The sequence below is a fragment of the Aethina tumida genome, chromosome 1 (assembly GCF_024364675.1).
Source record: "Aethina tumida isolate Nest 87 chromosome 1, icAetTumi1.1, whole genome shotgun sequence".
NCBI classification, from domain to species: domain Eukaryota; kingdom Metazoa; phylum Arthropoda; class Insecta; order Coleoptera; family Nitidulidae; genus Aethina; species Aethina tumida.
This window is the reverse complement of record NC_065435.1, coordinates 60,892,965-60,918,237: the sequence shown is the minus strand read 5'-3', so window position 1 is coordinate 60,918,237 and position 25,273 is coordinate 60,892,965. Positions and strand designations below refer to the sequence as shown.

General features: G+C 33.5%; 3 protein-coding genes across 4 annotated transcripts in view; 1 reads left to right on the top strand and 2 right to left on the bottom strand.

The window, feature by feature from the left end:
- LOC109598052 (alpha-(1,3)-fucosyltransferase C-like) overlaps positions 1 to 25,273 on the top strand; it is a 265,775-nt gene that overhangs the window by 126,696 nt on the left and 113,806 nt on the right. The gene's annotated exons all lie outside the window — the stretch shown is intronic.
- On the bottom strand, positions 504 to 13,918 carry LOC109598087 (enhancer of polycomb homolog 1). Its single transcript, XM_049961453.1, has 9 exons — positions 13,516 to 13,918; positions 13,066 to 13,204; positions 10,429 to 10,670; positions 9,791 to 10,189; positions 9,512 to 9,733; positions 7,525 to 8,105; positions 4,632 to 5,386; positions 3,500 to 3,635; positions 504 to 3,261 (listed from the first exon to the last, which is right to left on the bottom strand). Exons 1-9 carry the CDS (start codon positions 13,666 to 13,668, stop codon positions 3,093 to 3,095), a joined length of 2,796 nt encoding a protein of 931 aa, XP_049817410.1. The 5' UTR covers positions 13,669 to 13,918; the 3' UTR covers positions 504 to 3,092.
- LOC109597234 (adenylosuccinate synthetase) lies at positions 15,326 to 22,152 on the bottom strand. Its single transcript, XM_020012882.2, has 6 exons — positions 21,909 to 22,152; positions 18,454 to 18,556; positions 17,274 to 17,765; positions 16,609 to 17,015; positions 16,423 to 16,543; positions 15,326 to 16,340 (listed from the first exon to the last, which is right to left on the bottom strand). Exons 1-6 carry the CDS (start codon positions 22,104 to 22,106, stop codon positions 16,285 to 16,287), a joined length of 1,377 nt encoding a protein of 458 aa, XP_019868441.1. The 5' UTR covers positions 22,107 to 22,152; the 3' UTR covers positions 15,326 to 16,284.

Genomic DNA, 25,273 nt, shown 5'->3' with positions numbered 1-25,273 from the left:
CAGTAATACTTAATATGAATGACTACTGAAAACTTCGCCTATAATGTAACAACAAATCAGAATTCGTTCAACCAAACTCCCAAATTTTGTTTATAACAAACTCAATATAGTGCACCGTAAATTAAGATTTTTGGTGCGTTACATAATTTGGTGTTAGTTATCATTTTCAATTAGAAAACACGGTTTCAATTTGTAAACGATATCGGTGAACATTTTTTACTTATATTTCACGAGCTCGATAACGTCCTTAACACTTATTATAACTGGTGTGCAAAATCATTACTTTGCAGTACTAATTTTAATTGTCTGTAGACATTTCTATGTCGTTGATCTATGATTCACACAACGTGGGCATTAAAATAATTATAGTTGTAGTATACTCACCTTACACTTTTTGGTTATACATTACCTTATATTTGAGAAGGTTTGTCAATAAAAACTCATACAAAAAGTATATGTTGCATGTGTAGGTGAAAAATTTGAAAAACTGGGTTCGAATGTAATGTAAGAAATGATTTATTTCCAATTGTGATTTCAGTCAGGTACAAAGATGATTTTTAAAAAAATATTTTACATAAAAAACGAGAAATGAGTATGAAAGACAATAGTCTAATATTTATAAAAATGAAAGAATTACATAATAGGATAATAATTGATATGGGTAAAATTAATCGTTTTTTAAGAAAACCAAGTTGTTACGTTGAATGTTAAATCTGAATGACAGATTTTATTTTATATCATTCTTACACATAGGTATAGTCTAATCACATATTTACAAATATTCACATTCAGATGTACTAATCGAAAAACCCAAATACGTTCATTTATTATAGATAGACCCGTAATAGTAATCGCAATATCTTAAATTAATACCACATTCTACAACATAGATTGTCAATACGACTTTTAACAATCCCCACAAAAAGCACGGGGTTTGTCAATAGTCCACTCACAATCCGAAAAACAATCAATGTTGAAGCTTTTATTTTTTTTCAACAAGACGTACAGATAAATGAAATTATTTTAAAATAACTGTACCACATCTGTACACTCTTGTCTTTTCAAATGAATTAACAGTATAAACGAATTAATTAAACTAATAACATTCTAAGATTAATAATTAAATGATCACATATTACGATTTTCGATTTGTACTGTTAATTCAAAGTTTTCACATGCAGAATGGGAATGTGACCTTAAAATCTATTGCTTGCACCATTGATTCGATAAACAAGTTTAAATAATACTTTTTCCGTGGAACCTAAGCACCTAATAGTCTAAAATATATTTCACAAAAATTTGTACAAAAAATACTGCGTCATCTTTATTTACAAACAATAAAATGAAGTATTTACAATTTCAATATCATTTTATATTTGAATAAGGGAAAAAGCATTATTTAATTCCTATTGAAGAAAATTTACATTTTGTTTCATTTACTGACAGGAGTTACTTCCGCGAAACGTAAAAACAATGAAAAGCACAGAGTGTCGGGCATGTTCAAACGTAAATTGTAAATGGCGTTAAATGGCTAAGGCTCTCTTAATATTGACTACGTTTTTCACGGACACTCTGCGTCAAGAGCTGGGACACAAAGAAAATTGACATAAAATGTATTTGAAATCAAAATAATCAATGTAAAAAGTATTCAAAAACCCAATCGACATCGATTTTCGCATGTGTCCACTCGTACAAAAAAACAAGAGAGCGCAAATTTAACCAACGTCGTTTTTAAACTTTTTATTAACAGCCTTTTTTTTAGTTAGTATTGTTTATAAAACATACAAATGTACTCGGCAGTACAACCTTCAAATATTGAATTCCGTATCAGCATTTACCTTTTTCTTTATGACCTGCCTCAAAGTGGGTAGTCATCTTAATTAATAATTATATAGACACATATAAGCTGAAATATAACACACCATTTTTTTTCTTCACTTTTGGCAGATCAATTACTAATAAACAGTAAAAATGTATATTTTTTGCTGTTCACATTGTATCATACCATAAGTGAAACTATCTCTATTTTCGTTTTTTTTTTTGTTGCAGTAGTAGATGCATAAAAAACTGTCTTAAGTTACGATGCAGTAAATGAAATAGGCGGCAAATTACATTATCATGAAAATAACACGTTAAAAAAATAAATTTAATAATTACTCAAAAAAGTTACAAATCGACTTGTGGTGTAAGTACACAGTTTTTACAATAACAATATTTCATTTACAAACAATAAATTATTAAATATACTTCAACAGCCTTTTTTCAATTCTTACATATTAAAGGTATAACTAGAGTTACATAATTACAAAAGGAAAATAAATTATCAAGAAATTAATAAGAACAGAATTTATCTTTATACAATAGTATTTTTTAATTAATAAACTTCGACAATGCCTGTGATTTCTACGTTGATCAAATATTGGAAGTAGTCAGTGTAAATCGAATTGCGGGGTAAAAAATAATAAGTAAAAATGAACTTTTGGACTCCTCGTAATTTCACAATTTTACAATATAAGGATAATCATTTCTAATCAAATGTACATAATTTCTCACCGAAACATAATTACTGGGAAACGTGATTTTAAATGCGTTTTAGTTGTGCAAATTCAACAAATGTAATTGCAAATTGTAAATATAAAAAGAAACGTAAAAAAAGGATTGTAAATGTACAATAACGTAAACATAATTGCGAATACAAAATAATTGTAAAATATAAGATCTAAAGATCAATAGTAGTAGTAGTAGTACATCAAAACACAATATATAAATATAATTCAGCGTTACCAGTAACAGTTCATTTCCATAGCATATGTTGCTAATAAATAAATAAAAAAAAGGTTAAATCGCAACATTGCTGCTCATCCGCATAGATAAGACATACAGAGAGGTGGCAAATGTCAAAAAAAAATAATTACCATTTTCGAAATCCGCCACCGCGCCAAGCATACCGCATGGCTCTCCCGTGTTCTCCACGTCTCACAGAGACTTCACGTAAAAATCTCACAGGCATTGTGGACAAGCGCGGACCTCCGTTTCGACGATGCTGCGGCCGACCTCATCCTCCAACTCTGCACGTGTTCGGTGGCCAATCATCACGTCACCTCCATAATTAGGTTGTTTTTGCGCACGATAGTTTTTGAGGTGTTGGCATTGGCGCCGGCGGACGCTGCTGTTGCCGTTGCGGTTCCAGCCGCTTCCAGCTTGGCGTCCGTCATAGAGTCCGCCTCGTCTGCGGTCATCGGGATCTCCAGAAGGTTGGCACTGAAGACAAACAATGTAAACTATTAGAATTTGGATAATAATTTCAAAATTCCATTTTATTATGTAAATATTGCAATACATAAAGTTACTGTTTTATTTATCAATAGTTCTTTAACAAGTAGCATGTAGTCAGTGACATAATAAGCATATTAGATAATATACAATGAAATCATATAGTTATTGACGTATGTAATGAAACAGGGCATAAAAGGTGTCAGAAGACTCATCACTTACTTACCTATGACTATTAAGCGTAAGGGTATGTGCTGTCGTATGAAGACTGAACGTTCCCGGTCCGGAGGCGTTCGAGTACCCCATTGCGCCAGAATAAGCGTATAATTTATGTTTATTATTTGTTCTACTTGCAGCACTCACTGAAACAAAATCACTTGGTTAGTAGTTTTAGACAACAAGTTGTGTGAGACTTCTTAATAAATATATCTCAATAAATTAAAAGAATGCTTAAAACAAAAACAAGGTGTCCTTAATTCGAAGCCATAATTTGCGATAATTCGTTTAACAAAGTTATCAAAAACGTTCAGGAGTGTTCATACAGACACTTCCTTTTTCAATTTTTTTTATCAAATTCATTAAAAAGTAGTATACGGGGGAAACTATTAACCTTAAAAAAGTTTTAACTTAGAAGACGATACATTATACATGATAGTATTTATTTGGCAGCCATCAATAGTGAACGTTCTCGAAAAATTTTGTAAACATGGAAAACTTGGTTCAATACTTTCATTTGAAAGGTCTCAGTTCAACCAATACCAAACACGAATTGGATTTTAATCCAAGGGAGACTGCTTCTTCATTTATAACAGTAATATGTTGTGGAGGCTGTAAGAGCTGCGAAGAAGACCAGAGTAGAGAATTCACAAAATGATATAAATTAAGTGCTCACTGAAAGTATGTAACCTAACTGAAATGGTAGGCATTTCAAAAAGTGTTGTATATCGAATATTGACGGATCTACTGTAAGTAACATGGTGCCGTGTTTGTTCACAATTAAACAAAAATATCTTGTGAAGTTGTTTCAACCGTGTGTGGCCATATTTCACCGAAATAGAATTTTTCATAACAGAAAATGAAACAATAGATCATTTCACACGTGAGACGAAAAATTACACAAAATAATTGACTAAGAAAGAGGAGAATAGTCTCCCAGGCGAAAAAGAAAAGGGTATTCCATTTAAATCTACATGCAAATATTGATAAGTCACTCTTCTTTTGTCAAACCAAGTCTTGTTACATAAAAAAGGAAAACTTTATGATGTGACTTAAGGACACCATATATTTGTAAAAGTCATGTATTATTTTTCTTTTAAGCAAACAAACTGATCTTCCACAAACAAAACCCATCAACTCACCGTCGAAGCTACCAAAATGTGGAACGAGGCCGTTGGTGTTAGGCGTCAATTCGGGTACGATGATCCTGCTCACGGTATGACCAATGTCCGTCGTTCCCTGTTGCGGGGAATTGCCGGTCGCCCCTCCGTGATTGTTTTTGTTCGGACTACCACTGGACAACGTCTTGTTTTGCGAAATTAACGGCGGTAACACGACCGAATTGGCCGCTGTGATTAGACCGTTCCCCAGCAGTGGCATCACGTTCAGTCTGGATGTGGCATTGTTGCCGTATTCTTTTAACGTAAACGTGGAGCAGCCGGCGGTCGACATGCGTTCAAGCAGCAATTCCGTTTCGGCCACCAAACCGTTTATGGAGGTCGTACTGGTGATGGAGGTCGCACTGGGCGTGGGGGTCAAACTGTAAACGGAGGACGGCGTCGAACCTGAGGGCGGCGTCGAACTACTGGAGGACGACGACGACGAACCGGAGTTGAAAGACGTCAACGAGCAACTATCCGATTGTTGCTGTGCCTGCCTCGTGTCCGTGATGGGCACCTCCATGTCGAGGTTGGCGGTCTCTAACAGGTAAGGATCTGTGAGGAAGGTGGATGTGTCGACCAATGCGCTGGGTGCTTCGCTCTCATCCACCAACGACTGGATCTCCATGGTGAAGGGGTGACAGGCCATGAGGTCGGAAGTATTGTCGACGCTGACCCCCCACGTCGGCATGGATTCCTCGTCTTCGGGCGGCGGTGTTTTCGGTCGAAAATGTAACCTAAAATATTTATTGAAAACAATGCCAATACACTGAGCAAATTTAAAATTTTCATGCTTTGTGATGCCAAAACGAAATTATGAATGCAAATTAATATTTATAATACATCCAATATCTTCAATTAATTTGTTAATTTTATTTATTTATGTGTATACATTAAAATGAAGACATCGATTCCGATATTGGTACATTGTTACAAAGTATTGCTTAATTATTTAGGACACCCACTCTTAAATGTCCAATGTAAGCCTAACCCACTGGGTCTCAACATTTATTAGATAGATATTATACGTATAGGATCGCTGGTAAATCTAGCAATCGATTATTTTAAAATCAACTTACAAAATTAAAAATACATTTCTACAAAACTTATACATTTTTCATTGCTCCAATTGCTTGAAAAATTTAGTTAAATTGTTTATAACAAAACCTATGTCCATCAAGGGTATTTGTAATACTGAGTGACAAATTAAACATTCTTAATTAAAATTCTAAATTAATTATTCTTATTCTTAATTAAAATTAGTTGAGTTTGAGAAGAAATAAAATTAATTGACATAAAGTAAAATTTTCTGAAATTGATTAAATAATTTGGTTATGAAAATCTCCGTGTTTTTCTCATAACTATTTCTTCATAAATCGATTCTTAATTAGAAACAACAAAGCGAAGATAAATAAGGCTTTATTTTTTTAAGACTTACTTTAATCAGAATTAAAGTGTGAAATTTGAAATATGTCAAAAATAGTGAGAGTCGGACATCGAGTAGATTATATGCAATTTACTTAGAATATTCAAAAAATACAAAAATATATAGACTATATTTTAAGACGTTCTTTTATATAATTATAAATTACTACTACTATTTTAAAATTCTGAAATTATCAGGATAATATTTTAGCTGATACATATTATACAACAACTCTTGTTAAAAATGGAATACAAAATATATTGAAAATTATTATACAGAGTGTTTCATAACTTATCTGAAATTTTTTAATCAGATATAAACGTATAACTCAGTTTCTTAAAAAAATCTAATGAAAGACCAACAGAAAACGAGTTACAAAATGTTAAGTTTGTAACAAACCTTACTCTACAAATTTTTCTGCAGTGTTTACTTCTTAATATTTTCAATTATTGTAACCCAAATAATTTTTATCTAGTTTTTTGGTGTTTCAACCGAAATACAAAATGACCTACGTCTCCGGGAACAGCAGCAAGGAGGAACGTTGGAACTAATGTGACGAAATTGGATAAGGCGGACCCAAGTTTGCTTGTAGGTCAATGGAGAAAACTTTTGTAGAGTAAGGGTTGTTACAAACTTTAATATTTTTTATTTCGTTTTCAGTTCGACATTTATTAGAATTTTTTTTAAGAAATCGACTTTGTTTTTTGTGCATATCTGGTTAAAAAATTTCGGCTAAGTTATGAATGATAATGAACCATTTAAAAAGTAGTGAAATATATATATTTGAATTAAACTCTGTTACCTCCTGAAAAAATTCAAGTAATTATTGAAACATGACTTCAATCAGTATATTTAGAGAAAAGGGGAGGAATATCTTAACCACTTGCATTTTTGGTAAAATCAGGGTATAGAAGAATATTTTTATATATTAATACATACATATATCTCTTCTCTTTGTTCATTTTATTATCAACTTTGTTCCTGAAGTCTCAAATTGAGACAACATGGATAGGAAACCATAATTTACATTCTAAAATACACTTCCTTCAGACATTAAGTAAGCAAAGAGAAAAAATAAAAATTGTAAAGACAAACGAATATATCTGATAGGAAAAGACAGTACTTTATTTAACCAGATATTGAAGTAACAATTAAAATATTGTAATTAAACAAGATCCTGCGATTTAAAGAAAATACGAAAGTTTTAACAGTAATGTTTGGTCATAAAAAATTATATAAATATAAATAAAAATAAAACTTATATTTCAAATTACGATAAATCGACTTCAAGGCTTGGAATATTACAAATATTTCTAAAATAAAGTTCTGATTCTTGTGTGTTAAAATCAATGTAAAGCAAATCGTTATAAAACCAGATTACAAAAAGATAACATTTAAGAATAGTAAGACACATTTCTTCAAATTGTAATACTGGAATAATCCCCATACCATTCTTTCCGCACAGATTGTAGAAAATCTACCATATCATCGTGCTCTTCTTTGGTGTGTTGGTGTATGGTCGCTTCGGCCTTTTTGGGCCCAGTATCGGCCGCTTGGGCCATCACCTCGTCCCGCTGCTGCTCTATCACTTTCGTGAATACACTACTCGCGACGCCATTGTCACCGAAACTCGTCCGACTCGCGCCTGCACTAACAAGCAACTCGTTTTTCACATCGACAGGGTGTAGCATATTGTTCACTGGCCCCACACTACTACTGTTCCAAGCGTTAACAACCGACGCGTTGGCAATGTCCGTCGTACGGGAGGACGCCTCCGTTGTCGCCGCCGTCTCCACCGTCTTAGACTCGGGTTCGAGGATCGAGAAGTCCAAGGTGCGCCAGTAGTCATCCAGGCTGGTGGTCACGCGGTCCAGAATGACACGGCCCCCGCGGCCGAGACGGCGACGTGCGAAACCGATGCATCGTCTCCGCGGGTGTAATAACGAGGTCAAAGTGAAGCGATATCGATTGTCCGCCGAACCCCTATCATCCATCGAGCACCATGGCCAATTACCCTGCATCGGCAAAGGCTGTAAAAGAAAACCAGATTGATAAATAAAACTTCCTTTAATTAAAATGTTCCAAGATTTCTTCTGGTCGTGTATGATCAATTGGTTTCGATAAAAACACTTAAACAATGTATGAAAATGAGACAATCATCCCACAATTTATATTGCAATCTACTAACAACATATTTTGTTTAATTTTATAATACAATTGTATCATTATTTGTTAAATAAATCTGAGTTTCGTCAATAAGCAGCAAAACAATACAAAATTGTGTGACCAAATTTCTTAATTTTAAATTTACATTTTTGGCAACCAATTTATCAAATGATAATTTGATAGACAATTCTTAGTTCATTCCTGATAAATGGGCTTCTAAAAGAAATGATTATTTACCAATATACAAATGTATTTTCGACAGCAAATTTAAAAAAATACACATATATTGTTTATATTCAATTTATGAAAATAATATTTACGTAAATCCGTTCAAATAAATTCAAAATAATCCACCACCAAACTGATTTATAACTTATATACTGCATATATATTTGATATGTAAATGTTATATAAAAAGGAACAAAACCGGAAGATTATAAAAATGTTTACCTATATACAGTGTTGATTATATTAAGACTATGAAATAATTATATTTTATACTGTCAAGTTGTTAAAAGTCCTCCCTCTTATAACTTTTGAATGGTATAACCAACAACCTCAAATAAAAACTATGTAAAATGTTATTAATCTAATTTAATTTTAGTCAAATTACTCTGTACCACATGGACACTATTTTTAATTAAACAGAAAGAATTGTCTGGTAATACCTCGTTTGAAAGATACTTTAATTCTATATAAAATGCTGTTTTGTTAACTGAAACTGAGTGAATAGTTAGAGAATTGTGAATGATTCATTTAATGTTTTACATAAACTAAATAATTATTGATACCGTGTTGATTTCGAAAATTCCGATATTTTTGAAAAAATAAGTATTACAGGTCATTTACAACAAAAGACAGTATCTCGTTTACTTCCGTATTGTTGATTATGCTTAAGTTAGGAGAAGGGGACAACACAATTTATAATTTAGCACATATTATAATTGATAAAATATCACCCTTAAATGGTCCAGATTCATTCAACCCGTTCCTGTCCAAGTAGAATTGGAAAAAATGTCGCCTCATTTAAAATATAATTGGTCATATCAATTTCTTATTGTAGATAATTTACATGACTCACCACATAATTCAGCATCTAATTTACTCAGCAAAAATCTTGAAACTAATATCAACAATAGTCAACAAGCACGTCAATGAAAATCTTGATAACAAATGACTACATATGCAAGCCATTAAAATTTTTTCTTATTCTACGAAGTGAATCTGAAAAATGATGGGGTTACAAATGTGTGCAAACAAAGAATATTACCATGTGATAGGAACACAACTTGTTCCTTTTGAAAACGTATGGACCATCCTCCTCGGTTTCCTCGTTCTCGGGCGACAACTGCGACATGAGGGCGTCCTCGTCCGACGACATGGCGTTCACCGCGTCTATTGCTCCCGCTCCCATCGTGCCGCCCATTTGCTGGGACAGCGACTTGTGTTTCGTCCGTTTCTTGTACGGTCGTTTCTCTCTCCGAGGGATCACCTTTTAAAAAACACACAGTAATGTTGAATCAGCAACAATTGCTAGAAACAAACGTACTTCATCCTTGAGTACTGCCTTGGTCGACCAACTGGCTTGGTTCGTGTAGTGGTTGTGGAAAATAGGTGTGAAAGCGGGTCTCGACGATTTGATGGCGGACGCCTCGGCCATGATGGCCCCGTTGAAGTCCTTGGCTTGATATCTTTTTTCGAATACCTCGACCGTGAGATGAACGTATTCGCGCTTGATCTTTTCGCGTCTCTTCACCAACTCCAGAAGCGTAACGGCCCGATAAAGATCGCGTCGTAACTTCAACATCTTTTCGTAAGACGCTTCGTCGTTCTTGCGGTTCTTGCGCGTCTGCATTTTCTCGGTGCGTCGTCGGAACGCAAGGTACGGGTTGTTTGCCGCTGTACCAGCGCGGTGTTCAGTTTTTACCGTTAGTATTAAGGGATGTTGCTGGAAATCGTTATATTTTATTGTTTGTAGTTAATCAGGTATTATATTCAGCAATTCAGTAGTTTCCAATAAGAATGTTCATAAAATTTAAATAAGTTTAAATTTAAAAAGATTCTTGTGCTAAAAGTCTCTACAAATTGTACAGAATCATATTACAATTGTGACTATAAGTATTTTTCAAAATTAAACAATTTGAGCAAATTTACATTACTACAAAACCAAATGCGTTGGTTTCTCACCGTTTTCAAGCGTTTGTTCAACCAATAATCGAATACTGCAATAATGAGATCGTCATCCTCCTTCAAGAGTGCTTTGGCCTCATTGAGCGTAACCACCGTTTGGCCACTGCTCTTTTCCAGCCTATCCATCATCTCTTCGAATTTTAGCGCCGATAGATCCAGTCGCTGCGTTTGCGACTGCAGCCACCGCTCGTCTTCCGAATCCATGTCGTAGTCGGGGATGTCCTGTTCCATTGTGAAGGCTATAAAATTTCAAAATAAATATATTAGTGTCGGTGTTCAACAGTGGTAATAAACAAAATATTGTTTGTTTATTTGAATATCCCTCCAAAAGTAATTCCTTAAAATTATAGGTTAGGTTAGGTCGCTATTGGGATGTGCATTTACGTGAATCAAAGTAGGCTGTGAAATCACAACAAACAGAAAGAGTTCGTATCAGTTGAATGCTCGCATGCGCAGAAAAATGTGCTACGATTATCCAAATAGTAATGGTGGTTTTCAGATTATTTTGCTATTTTAACTAATTTGATAGGCACACGTACAAAACATTCAAACGAGATTCAACTAAAACAAATAATTCTACGAGTTTTATACTGGAATATAGTGAATGTGCAGTTATCCGTTCTTCACTGATCCAAAACTGGCAACAACATGGCGGAAGAAGGTAAGAAAATTTATTAGTATTTTACGAATTTTCCTTGTTTTTAAGAGTGATTTACGTTCTACATAACCAAAACTATGATTAACCATTATTCTACAAATAGTTAGTAACAGCAGATAGCACAGTAAGAATTTGCCTACTCATCCGACTTCAAGAAGCACTTACTTATTCAAATAAGAAATTTAAGCATTTAAAATTTCCTTTAGAAAAAATAAAATTCTTATTTTATAATTTGACAAACACAACCTACAAAGCAGGTGAATGTTATGTTATGAAAAATGTGAATTTTTGTTAACAAAATGAAGAGTATAATGATAAAATTCAAAGTGTTGACGGTCATTTTAATATGAGAATTATGTATGTAAAATATACATAATTTTGTACTAAAATTAAATAATTTTTCTCTATTTTGAGTACATAAAAGAATAATTTCAATAATTCAAGTTAACAAAATGAAAATTTTTGTATAAAAAATATTTTACGAATTATGATAAAATATGGAACGTAATATATTTTTTTAAATATTTCCTTCAGTAAAAATGTAAGCAAACCAGCCAACGAATTGTGTACAAAATAAAATAGGTTAACATAAAATTAACCAATTTGAAAAAATAATTTCCTTTAGCAAAAATTTAAGTAAAGAAGTCAATAAATTGCTCACAAAAAATATCAATATAGATGTATAAATGATAAAATGTGTAGTGTAACAATGAATTTTTGTAAAATATTTACTTTAGCAAAAATGAAAACAAACCTACCATTAAATTGTATACAAAACAAAATAGTTACAAAATTATATATATGTTTTCTCTATTTTAGACATATAATCAACACGGATTTTATGTTATTTTATTTAGAATAAGATTTAAGAATATTTTTACACGATTTTCTGTTTAAAACAAGAAACCATTTCTAGAAAAATATGTTCTTTTATCTATATTATTTAATAATATTATATATGTTAGTAATTTTATTTTTTAATCTTATCGATTTTGTATAAGAGATTAATTGCGTTTGCTCTCGCAATATGACCTCCTTCTTTTTGTTCGCTTTCACGTTTGGGTTTCAGTAGCTTCTACATCAGTAATTTGGGGGGTAAACAAACAAACATTTGGATGCAATAATAATTAACTAACACCAACTCGCTACAGAAGACATAATTGCTACAGGAATTGAACACACACATTAACATAACCTCTAAAATAACATACTTTAAAACCTAGTGACAATAATTTTTCTGTTACATGCATATATTAAACTAACTATACATTATAAGTTTATTAGGGATAATAAATTAATTAAATATGCTGCCTTTTTGAAATATTAAGTTGTTAATATAATAAATACACTTTATATTTCATCGATGTGTATTTTCACCTACACCCTAAATATTGAATCAGAACTATCAGTTGAAAACCAAACTGTTTCTCAATAGTTAACTATATGAAACAATTAAGTGTTAAACAAACCAAGGCTTATTTTAAGAAGAATTGTGGGATTAAAAACAAATAATTGTTATATCGGTTCATATTTGAAACAATCCTAATTGAAAAGTTATATATATCTGTCCAGTCTAATTACAAATATATTTTTGAGGTTAGAAAAATATTTGTAAACAAAAATTAAGTATTAATATTTAGAATAACTACAAAGACTAACTACTAAATTAGTATTATTTTAAGAATATTTTTTATGCCTTGTTTTAGTTATTATATTGTTGTGTTTATTGGGATACTCGAATAAATTAATCAATTTGATTGTTATTATTTATTTATAGTTTTTGCAAAATCTACTGTTGTATGGATATTTACAACGTATTTCTGGCGTAGAGAGAATGTTGATACACGATATGCACATGCCAAGAAACAGCACCAATGTGTGTGTGTGGGTAAAGTTGTCATGTTTTTATGTTTAACTCTTAAAGGGAAATATGCAGAATGTAAAGAAATGAGAAACAGTCCGTTTTAAAAGCTTACGTTGCATGTGTATGAGTTGTCGAGGCTGCTTGTAGTTGGCAGGATAAACTTTGTCGTAGAATTCCTTGTGGGGCATGTCGCAAACCTCCGGTGTTGGAATGATGAGGCCGGCACATATTGCTCTTTGCAGATGGTGTTCCTGTTAATATCCATTGATAATTTGTAGATATATACGTAAAACAGGGCATAATAACAGAGAGGGATGTTTTTGTGAATGTTTACGAAATTCAAATGGGCCAGGACGACTGTGACATTCGTCGTAATGTGCATAGATGGTGTTAAATTGGAAAATCAGTGGTAGATTCGGTTGTTCTGACGTTAAAACAAGCAAATACGCGTGATTACATTTTTATTTGGTAGTTTGCCGGTCGCGCATGGAGCGCGAATCGAAATCAACATGGCGGCTTACTATGCTAACAAATGCCTGGACGTCAGTCAACAGAAACTTACGGATTCTTCCTCTTTTTGCATTCCGGATGGCATCTGAGGAACTGCCCGGTTAATCGCCGAAAAATCGGGAAGATCTGGCAGTTCCTCAGCCATGTAGATGGGCATGGGCTTGCCAGCGTCCAGGGCCCTCGCCCTAAACGAAAGCTTGGACATTTTTGTTGACAGCACGAAACACCCGACAAGGCCAACATAAAACCACGAAAACGCGGCCTCCTCGTCACTCGGACCGTCCGAGACGGGCACTGAACAATTCTTCGTGATCCCTAGTACGTTCCCATCGTTCTTATTTACACGCACTCAGTCACAAATACAGTAAAACAACTTGGAAACTTTGCGTGTTGAGCGTGTATTACAGAAAGCCATCATGGCGGCTCTGCCATGGAGCCATACAAGTTTCAGTATAGCATGCAGTGCGCGGGAACCGAGTACGCAGTGTTGGCCCGGAGCCGCCGGAGGATGCTGTTTGCAACGTCGCGCCGCTTCTTCATTCGTGTCGCAGACGTTGGGGTGTACACACACGTTTCGATATAAATGCGTTACGGTGCGTCGTACCACACTGAAAAATATACTGTTGGGTGCGTCGACGACCGCCAAAATGTTTTACCTAAAATTCCTTTTATTTTTTTATGCGCAGTTTTACTTTCTAGGTAGTTGAAAACCGAAAATTTTTGACGTTATCCCACAAGGTGGGGGGGTATTGCGTGTAGGGAGTTTGGGATGGGTGCGCGAGGATATGACGACATGACCACGTGAATTGTGGGTTCATTCTCGATCTATGAACGAGATGTCCAACTACGCACGGCAGAATTCTGTTTGGTACACGTGTTCAGTTATTACGTGAACACGTTTCGAGCGGCAAATTTATTCCGAACTGCTTAGCGGGAATTCTAAAAATATATTTCATTTAACTTATTTCTATTTTAAAGTTTTATTTTTAAATTGTACGAATGTTCGTTCTTAACAAATTTTATAAAACTTTTGTATGCACATTCGAATACTTATATTTTATACTTAGTATTAAAAATAAATAAACTGTGGTAGACCACTTTTTAAAAATAATAAATATTAATTAATATTTAAATGAACAAGTATTTCAATACTGTAATCCAAGATTCATTTAAATAAACGAATAAATATTTAAATATATTTTTAAAAATTTCGGTCAATGTTCCGAATACTACCAACCAAACTAATATGTTCCCCTAACTCTAGTGTTTCCCGTGGTGTATTAAGGGATGTCATTTTTTGATACGCTAATTTTTCAACGAACAAATTATTTTTTCTTTATTCTTTAAATTTATTTATCGTAAAAATATTTTTATATTCTATATTATACTGTTTAGAAAGTGCCCTTCCCACCTAGATTTTGAAAGAAACAACATGCACGACAAAGACAGTAAAATTTTGCCCTGTAGTGGGAGAGGGGCACTGCGCTCTCATAGTGCGCGAAGGCGCACAATATAAATTAATATTGAATGCTTTTAGTAACTCCTCATATGCGTTTTTGATGTGGATGAAGTACTTAGTTGTTTAAATTTACATTCTACAAAAAAAAAGATATATTTTTAGAGGATATATCAAAAACAAAAATAAGTATTGTAAGAATGAACTGTGCGTGCTAATAGCTGATTCCATCCAATCAGTCCGTCCGTCTCACATATATCTTTCTTTGTTGTTTTTTCAAGTGTGTTAATGTTCTGTTTCAATCTATGAGTAGTTGAATCTAGCGCTTACGATACTGCATATATACATAAAATTGTCAACCTTTTTTTATAAATTATTTATTTACATATAAATAAAACCACATACATGATATAATTAAAATTTATTACAATAAAAACCTATATAACATCAATTACAACTAAAGTTGTCAATTAAATTAATTTAATTTATTGCATTTGCTAAACGAAATTTGACAATAAAAAGAAAAATGTAAATTAAGTTGTGCTTTTTAATATTTTGGCAAAATTTTAGGCACTACGACAATTCATAGAAACATGTGTAAGAATATTTCTATCTAAAGCTAAGCCTTATATTAATGAGTAAAAATCCCACAAGAATACCTTTCCGAAGTAAAAATTAGATCCTTGTACATTATAAATTTTACTCACGGTATATACAGTTCTTGGGAAATATTTGAATATACCTACAGCGGTCAATACCCAAAAAGTTAGAAAAAACTTCAATGAAAACCAATTACGTGTCGGTTACTGATCGCTAATTTAATACAAAAAAAAAGTGGAAGACATCACAACAATTATATCATTAGAGGTGTACAATACATACTTAAGTACATTCACTGGAACATTTCTCAAGTTCTAAACGATTATTTGACAGTCGGCTTATACTGATTTAAGTTGTGAAATTAATTGACTAATTTTTTGGCCAGCAACCACTACCATACTGTCATGTACAAGTAAAAGATGTTTATAATATTATTGTTAAGCAATACTTAAAAATCCTGATTTATTTACATAAGTAAATACACCTTCAAACAATATCACATTCAACAACGGTTGTCTTTTAAACAATAAAACAAAAATAGCCTCTGGTAAACACAGCAAACTCACATTTTCAGATTTCATATAAAAATATAACAATCTTTTACATTTAATGAATTAGAAACAGAGCGTAACATCTAGGCCACGTGTTGAAACCTAAAATAACGACGGTCATAGGCCACAACAATATGCACCATATTTTTTTTTGCTTTTTTAAAAACAACTGGAGATCAGGATACAACATTACTTTACAAACATTTACGTGGTGTTAATTTTGATAAGGTATTATGGACTCTCTACCTTTTCCAACTCCTATCCACCTCACTGTAAACAAATTAACAAAAAATAATTGACTATTCATGAGATTATTTAATCATTTGTTGCAAATTTAACGAGCGAAACTTACCAGGAACATCTAAGAGTTCGTGAATCTTGTTCACGTAGTTTTTGGCGTTATCCGGTAGATCATCAAACGACCTCACATCTTCTGTACTCTTCTGCCAGCCAGGCATGGTAATATATTCAACCTAAAAGTCGCAATAAAATGTTACAAACAATTTCAAACCGCAGTTCAAGGTGAATTAACTCATACCTCAACTTGGGAAAGATCAGATGCGGTCGAGGGGAAATACTCGATCTTCTTGCCGTTAAGCGTGTATCCCACAGCCAACTTCAATTCGGGCAGCGTGTCTAAAATATCTAATTTGGTGAGGCACAGCGCCGTGTAACCGTTAATCATATTGGTGTATTGCAACAGCACCAAATCAAGCCATCCGCAGCGCCTCTTCCTCTTGGTGGTTACGCCGATTTCACCACCCCTTGTCTGCATCAGATCGCCGATTTCGTCTTTAAGCTCGGTGGGGAAGGGGCCATCTCCGACCCTAGTAGTATAGGCCTTCACGACACCGATAACTTCCCCTATCCGCATAGGGGCAATTCCTAGGCCCGTGCACACGCCTCCCACGCTGCAGTTTGATGACGTGACGTACGGATACGTTCCTGGAAAATTAAAGGATATGATAATTACAGGATATACAGATTTGTGTAAATATATAGATCACTATATATAAATTGTATTAAATAAACCGGAATTATAATATCTTCTGATGTCCTCCGGATAATTAAATGGGAGCATCAATTATCAGTGTGGTTTTACAAGGCTAATGTATGCTTTAGCCAGACGCAACAAAAAAAATTTAAATTAACCAAGGTTATCTAAATGTAAAATAAATAATTGGCAGAGAGGAATGTACTCACCGAAGTCAATATCCAGCATGGCAGCATTGGCGCCCTCAACCAAAATCTTCTGACCTTGTTTCAGAGCCTTGTCCAGGAACGAGACGGTGTCGAAAACAAGTGGTCTGACCATTTCGGCGTACTTCTTGTAGCGTTTCAGCTCCTCCTCCACGTCGACCTGGAGATTTGGGAACATTCGTTGGTAAACGTTCGCCAAACCTTGGAATCTCTTCGAAAATTTTTCGAAATCGCCGAGGAGATCGCCAATACGTAAACCGTTTCTGGTCATCTTCGACGAGTAAGTCGGTCCGATACCTTTCTTGGTCGTACCCAATCCCTGACCCTTTTGGTTGTTCTCCTGCTCCTGCAATCCATCGACCTGCTGATGGAAATCGAACACGAGATGGGCCCTATCTGAGATTATCAACTGCTCCTTCCAGTTCTTCAGACCTTTCTTCTCGTTCTTTTCCGCTTCATCGAATAGACCGGGCAAGTGGATGACCACACCATTGCCTGGAATAAATCAATCCGATTAGGTATTGAGATGCCCACAAAAAATCAAGGGCCATTTAATGATCCTTGTGGCCATAAATTAAGCAAACACTTGAATTCCCCCAGATAATACGTGTTTACACAACTGTAATTATCTCGTCCCGCCAAAAAACATGTGCTTAAACAAGCAGATTAGTCTAATGAGCGCATTCATTTATGGCCATTAGATTTTGTAAAAAAGGTAAATACTTGAAACGTCAATAAAGTTTTAATGTTATAATCCATGAGTATCCGATTTTAAAGATTAACATTCAAGGTTTGAACACGCGCGGAATTCCACATGATTTCAATAATAAAAATATTGAATACCGTGTTTATGTGTGTTATGATAAGGAATTATGGTAAAATCGTGGTGTAAGACGCCTTGGGTAAAATCAAAGTATATAATAAAACCTCTAACAACCTGCATAAATATATTTTAAAGATATAAATAATGTATCACGATAATTTTTTGTATATTTACACAAGTAAAGAATCGCTTGTTGGAAACAAATTCTTAATAAGGGATTTTACTGAAGGCTGTAGTGAGCACAGCAGTGCCATTCGACGCACGTACGAATAATAAAAATTCTGCTGCATTTCACTTTGACTTAAAAACAAATTCTACATAAATATTATTATTCTGTAACCTTAATGAATAATTACTTACCAATAACTGCTTTGCAGTTAGGATTGATGATTCCACTTGGTAACAAATGAAAATCGTACTCAACACCATTCGTTACAACGGTATGACCAGCATTGTTGCCTCCCTGAAACGGATGAAATGATTGTTAATCATATGCAAGTTGTGGCTAACTATCATGATTGATAATTCATGAATTATCAAAATTGAGCGGTAAAATTTATTTTGCGAAGTAACGTCATGCCATGGTTATACAATCTGTTGAACAGATTCCAAATCATGTCGTATAAATTAACAATGGAAAACATAACGAGTCTCTATCACGAACAACGTATATTTTCAACATAATCATCGATTTATACTCTATTATAGGCAGAAAATTTAAATTCTTAATAAATTAGAATTATCGAACAAACAAAATTGTACACAAATATAAATTAAATTTGAAATGGGGATGTTAAGCCTTGTACAATTTATGTATTACATAGGAATCTAGATATTCAATATTCAAATAAATATTTTAATGACCGTATGAACTTTGTTGGAAGGTTTCTGTTTGAAATTTTGATGACATTCATTATTTTATGGCACACTGCGTTATGCAAATTAATGTTAATATCGAAAATAGAATTATAAATCTACAATTATTTTGTAACAGAATTCCTGTCGTATTAACAAACTCTTGTAAATATTACAATGACGATTACTACAAGCGAAACCATTTTACTTTAATATTATCGTTTTTAATAGGACACTCTCAATTTATCAGACACGTAGTAAGTTTTTTTTTTGTTAGTTAGTAAGAATTAATTGACCTATGAACCTGTCACGTTCCCGCACACATACGAACGTTAAAAATAAAAAGTTTAGCCAGTGACAAAACTTCAAAAATGGACCACGTGTTTGCATAATTTTACGTAACAGAAACGAAATAATTTAAAATCCCGAAACCAGAAATAAGCGGTGATGTTTATTTTTTCAATCTCGTGTTTCTTGTCAATAGGACTATTGTACCGTAAAAGAGTTCGCCGATACGATATCTCTTCCGTTGGCAGACTGAGCAAGACTCGATTACTCATTACCAGTTATTTATGATATGAACTTGTAATTATTTTATTGACTCTTTTGGCGCGACATGTGCAGAATTTTGCTTGCAACTGGTTCATTCATCGAAGTTTATTGTTTATTAAATTAATTTTTGTGAATTTTACTGATTGATTATTCTACTACTAAATCTTACTCTATTTCCGGTTTAAGGTCACCAGATACTTAAACTAAACGATGGCAATGGTTATTAACTCAATCAATAATAACCTAACATAAATATTACTGTATATATTCTTGGGTGGGTACAAACTTCAGAATGACAATAATGGAATATTCGTCCTGATAATGATAAAACTGTAAAATAAGACCTTGACAATAAATAATAGATACATCAAATTGGGTCTGTTTATCTGTGAAATTCTCGCTGTAAATTTAAAAAATGGATAATAGTATATATTATTTTTAACTAATACAGTAGTGGTCGTTATTATAGCAAATTTTATTTAAATATTTTAAATTTAGTCATAACTCTTTTATTTAATGTGAACTATTTAAATAATACTTGTTGTATTATAGAACATAAAATATTACATATATTTTTCTTAATTCAGCTGAACATAAATATAGCAACATTAATTTTTTCAAAGGGATTTTTAATGATTAAATTTGTTGATTTAATTTAGCATTAACACTTTGTTTTATAATTTTAGTCCATCTTTGTGGTGGCACTATACTCTGAACATACGTCAAGTATATATTTCTTCGATCTACTTAAATTGCTGTGATGATTTAGTTCATTTAAATTTATAAAATTGTCGAATTTGATTATAAACGTGATCCCCCCATATTCTCTATAAGGTTGATGACTGAGGATTTGGGACGGGTAAGACATAACAACGATGATTTGGTCTTTTAACTAATCTATAACAATTTTGGGTTTGTGTTTGGGATCGTTTTCATGTTGAAACACGTCACCTCTTTAATATAGAGTAGAAAAAGCGTTTGACCCGTCTGAATTTAGAGAGAGATATCATGCATGACGGAGACAGTAGAAATCTGTCCCATGGTGGGAGACTTATTGTCTCTATTGCACATGATGTCTCTTTCAGGATTCAGATGGATTAAACTCTTTTTGTACTGTATGGAAACAAATTGTTGCTATATATTCCTGTATATAAATCAGTCTAACGAGGCCTACGCCAAAAGAATTAAATTGAAGCATAGCATAGTTGAATCGCCACCAAGGAGTATTCGTCCTGGTAAATAATTAAACTATAAAATAAAACCTTGACAATAAATAATAGATACACCAAATTGTGTCTGTTTATTTGATGCTGTGAATTAAAAAAATGTGACAATTTATCTAAAATTCCAGTTTGTGCAGTTTTATTAAAGCTTACAATTAAATACCACTCAGTACTGTTTCATGATAATACGTTAATGTACGATACGAATAAAATTATTTTAGTACAAAAATAAACTTAAAAAATAAAGGCTGATGTGAAACGGTTGGCTCTTGGTTGTTGGAGCTTTGACGTCAACTCGATGTTGACTTTCCTTGTTTAGAGAAACCAAACACCCGCAATTAATGTGAATTTGCAAATACGACGTGCTGACAATCAGAACATCGTACGCATATTAAGCATTAATTACAATACATATGTAATCGGCTTAAATATTTAAACTATATAATCCCAATTCAATCTTTTTCAATAAATAATTATTGTGGTTTTCCAGCATGGGATTATTTGGACAAAAAATCATTTTAAGTAATTTAATTTACAATAAAAAAATAAATTTGTAGCTGCAACGTTCCAGTAAATCCCGCAGATATTCAAGAATGGATTTCGACGTAGTGATATACAAAAGAGATGAGATAATTATTCGGGTTAAATTTAAACAGTGTTTGTAATCAGCTTAAATTTGCAAAAACGGACGGGGACGCAAAAATTATAGCTGTTGTTGAAAAAAGTATATTTTTACCCGCTCCCGCCGAAAATCTAACTCTTATTTATATACATTTTTATTTGATATTGGTCCAGCTGTGTTTACAAATAAAAATATTTTGGCCCAGACGTCCAAATTACATAAGGGTGTCGCCTCATTTATTATTATTATTATTATTATTATTATTTTTTATCCCGTGCGGCCGCAGCGGCACATAACATTGAACTGACACTGGGCAGTTGACCGCACACGATCGGAAAAGTGCATCGGTCAGGATTTTCCTCGGTCATATGACGCGTCTAAAAATATTTGTTTGTTTTCTCCCCGGGTCATGTGAGGAGGCACGCGTAAGGATTGTTTTGTTGGTCTCGCACCCACACACATCCACACATCGTCAGCCTCCCGCGACTCCCTTACATAACCCGGACCGTTGTCGCCGAGGGTGGAAACGTACCGTTCAACCCCCTACGTGACACACAACTCACCTGACACCGGCATACGACGTCCACTTCGGTGGCGAGCATGTCGACCACCTTGCCCTTGCCCTCGTCGCCCCATTGCGCCCCCAGCACCACCGTCACCCTGTTAAGGGGCTCGGTGCGGGCGCGTTTACGCGGCGAACCGCCGTTCATCGAGCCCGCGCCGTTCACCGCTTGCACGCCACCGTCACCGTTGCACGCCATGTTCCGCAAGACCACAAACTGAAAAAAGTGCTGCGGCGTTTTGTCAGTTGCCAAGTTGCGGTCGCACGCATGTTTCGCACATGTGCACAATGGTAGGGACGGCGCAAGTGTGAGAGGGTCGGGACGGGTCGCCGGGAAATTTGAACGATTTGAAACAACCATTAAGCAATGGAAGTCTTCATTTTTTTTCTTAAAATGTCATCAGTTCTATATGTAAATGTTGATGGTTCGGTCAAAAACGGAGGAATCAGATCTAATCAGATTTGCCTAGAGCATCAAAATCACGGTTTTGATGTAACGTTATCTATTGATTTTGGTCGATATTATAAATCATTATTGATGACTTGTGGTGTTAAAATATATCAAGTCTGCATCAGCTAAATATTTTGGTACTTTTCTAGTATGGTAGTACGTATATGATAAAAATTAACTTATTCATACAAATTTTCAAAGTAATGAAAACACGTGTCTATATTATTTGAGTGTGTCTGTGTGGGGAAAACTTGCCTAGGAGAAATTTAAAAGCGATTCCAGGAGTTTATGTGGTTAGATTCTGGAAAACTGACTAAAAACGTATCACACGACATGCCAGCTAAGCTTCTCATATGTCTATTGTTAGGCAGTAGAAGGGTAATTCAAATTACTAAGAGGCAAGGCCTCATGTATTGGTCAGCCTTACTCTTCAGAGATTGCCTCCAATACCCCAAACAAGGATGGCACAGAAAACTATCGACGAGATAGTCGCTTTAAATGTTTTGATTTTTGTGCAGCATGAGGTTTCATTTTTATAGAAAGGTTGCGTCAGTACCGATTACCTGTATAACCAGGTAGAAAGTCACTGTGTATCTCTAAGAAAATACATATTTTTTGGTAATTCTTTACGATGAAGCGTCAAACACTATACGTAACGGTTTTCGAATAAATGAATTAGAGAAATAATAGTATATACTATGCTAATTGTAGAAAAACGCAACACACAGAACACATTCAGACATCATAAAATTTGTGTGAGATAGAATAGTAGGCCTGGATGAAGCAGAAATTTCGTGAAATGTGAGTATTGTAATATGATGTTGGTAATCAAGGAGCAAGAGGTTCCGGAAGACCAAGCGTTCCAGCGATATGTGGATGACGTCTTTGAGTCTTATTTTCATCTCTACGTAAGAAGAGCTCTCGGACTAATTTATCAGCAAGATAATGCCCGTCCATATATTGCCAGGAATACTAGAGGCCTCCCATGTGAATTTACTGTCTTGGCCACCCAGATCGTTGTGTGTGGGATATGATGGGGCGACATTTAAGGCCGATTCTTAAAGAACTAAGAGGTCAGATTTAATTTGTGTAGGATGGGATATCCCAAGAAAATGTCGATAATCTCATTAGATCAATGCCACGACGTCTCAATGAGTGCCTCAATCAAAGAGAGGGACTGACGCATTATTAGCTTCTGATAATTTATGCTTTAAGATTGTTGTTTAATTTGTTAATCAAATATTATTTCTAAAAAAATTGGAATAAATCAATTATATGTAGGGGTTGCGTTTTTTCTGCAGACAGTATATTATTAACTTATACAGCAGTGTTCATTATTATAGCAACTTTTCTTCAAATCTTTTATATTTTAGTCACCCTTTTATTTTATGAGAACTGTTAAAATATGTACATGTTGTTTTATAGAATATAACTACTATATTCTTATTCTATAAAATGTTACGTATATTTTACTAAATTGTATTGGACATAAATATAGTAAAAGGGAAAGGGATTTTTAATGATTAAATTATTAATATTCATTCAATATCATATTTCATTAAGCATCAACACTTTGTATAATATCCTTTTTGTATCATAATTTTGGCCCATGTTCGTGACACCATTTTCCGAATAAAGAACAAGTCTATATTCCTTAAAACTATTTCAATTGTTGTGATGATTTAGTTTATTTAAATTTGTATAATTTTTATGTCGAAAGACTGGGACGGGCAAGACAAAACATCGATGATTTGGTCTTTTAACTAACAATTTTGTATTTGGGTTTGGGATCGCTTTCATGTTGAAACACATTTCTTAAGAGTATCATTTCTTTAACGTATGGACGCAAATTGTTGTTTAATATATCCTTGTATATAAATCTAAGGGAGCTTACACCAGAAGAATTAAAGCATCCCCAAAGCTTAACAGAACCGTCACCATGTTGCATTGTGGATATAACAAACTTTTTGTGTAGTTTCACATAGTCCTGGAATTAATTTTAGGTAGTCTCGTTCCCTCAAAATTGGCTTTAATTTAAGTGACGATGAGGTTTGACATTCGTTATCGTTTTTCTTTCAAATTTTTCAAACCCGCACAAATTTTTATTTAGTCAGTTTCTCTAAATTTTTTAATAATAATTGAAACGATTGACTTATTTAGCTGTAAACTCTTAGCTATCTCTTCTTGTTTTGTTCAATCTTGTTAACGCTAAATTATAATTTTACTTAAAGTTTCACTGCAACCAATGATTAAATTAATATAATAAGCAAAAGACTTCTACTAGATAATAGATTTAATTTAATAATAAAACCTCGAAAAACAATAAAGTAAAAAGTTGTTTTATTTTTGTCCATTAAAAAATAAAAAGTATGCATTTTTTAAAGAATAAAATTAGATTGACCAGTTGCACAGTAGACATAACAATAACAGAAAAACCTATAAACATTATAGCTACTGACATCCAGTTTAAGTAGGACAACTCATTTTAAATATATTTTAATAAGTTGTAATTATAACCATTACTATATGGCTATAAAAATATCAAATAATGATTAGGTTGTAGTAGATTAATTGGTTAATTAAGAGAAATTATTGCATGTCATTCTTTAAAATATTGAATTTTAAAATTTAATAATATATGATAAAATAAACACTTACAAAGTTAAAACAGATCCCTCTGATGTATTGCAAAAAAATTGTTAAGTAGCTGATTAATATTTCCTTTAAGTTTTATTAGTGTTTGAATTAAAGTTTAAAGTAATTGAAAGATATTTTAAATATTGACAACTATAAACTTAAAACAAAATTGAAGGCATGTTTTAAAATTATCTTACCATATACAACATCTACTATAAATTTCACAATTGTTTCTGTTTGTATGTTTCAATTTTGTTCTGTTATCTACATTTCGTTTG

Excerpts from the sequence above, each read along its gene's own strand:
- LOC109598087 (XM_049961453.1), bottom strand. The coding sequence starts at position 13,668 with ATGTCCAAGCTTTCGTTTAGGGCGAGGGCCCTGGACGCTGGCAAGCCC. Across the intron at positions 13,205-13,515 it reads TGCAAAAAGAGGAAGAATCC|GAACACCATCTGCAAAGAGC; the intron begins GTAAGTTTCTGT and ends GGATATTAACAG. Across the intron at positions 10,671-13,065 it reads ACAACTCATACACATGCAAC|CCTTCACAATGGAACAGGAC; the intron begins GTAAGCTTTTAA and ends GAAATTTTATAG.
- LOC109597234 (XM_020012882.2), bottom strand. The coding sequence starts at position 22,106 with ATGGCGTGCAACGGTGACGGTGGCGTGCAAGCGGTGAACGGCGCGGGC. Across the intron at positions 18,557-21,908 it reads ACGTCGTATGCCGGTGTCAG|GGAGGCAACAATGCTGGTCA; the intron begins GTGAGTTGTGTG and ends CATCCGTTTCAG. Across the intron at positions 16,544-16,608 it reads CTGATCTTTCCCAAGTTGAG|GTTGAATATATTACCATGCC; the intron begins GTATGAGTTAAT and ends TGCGACTTTTAG.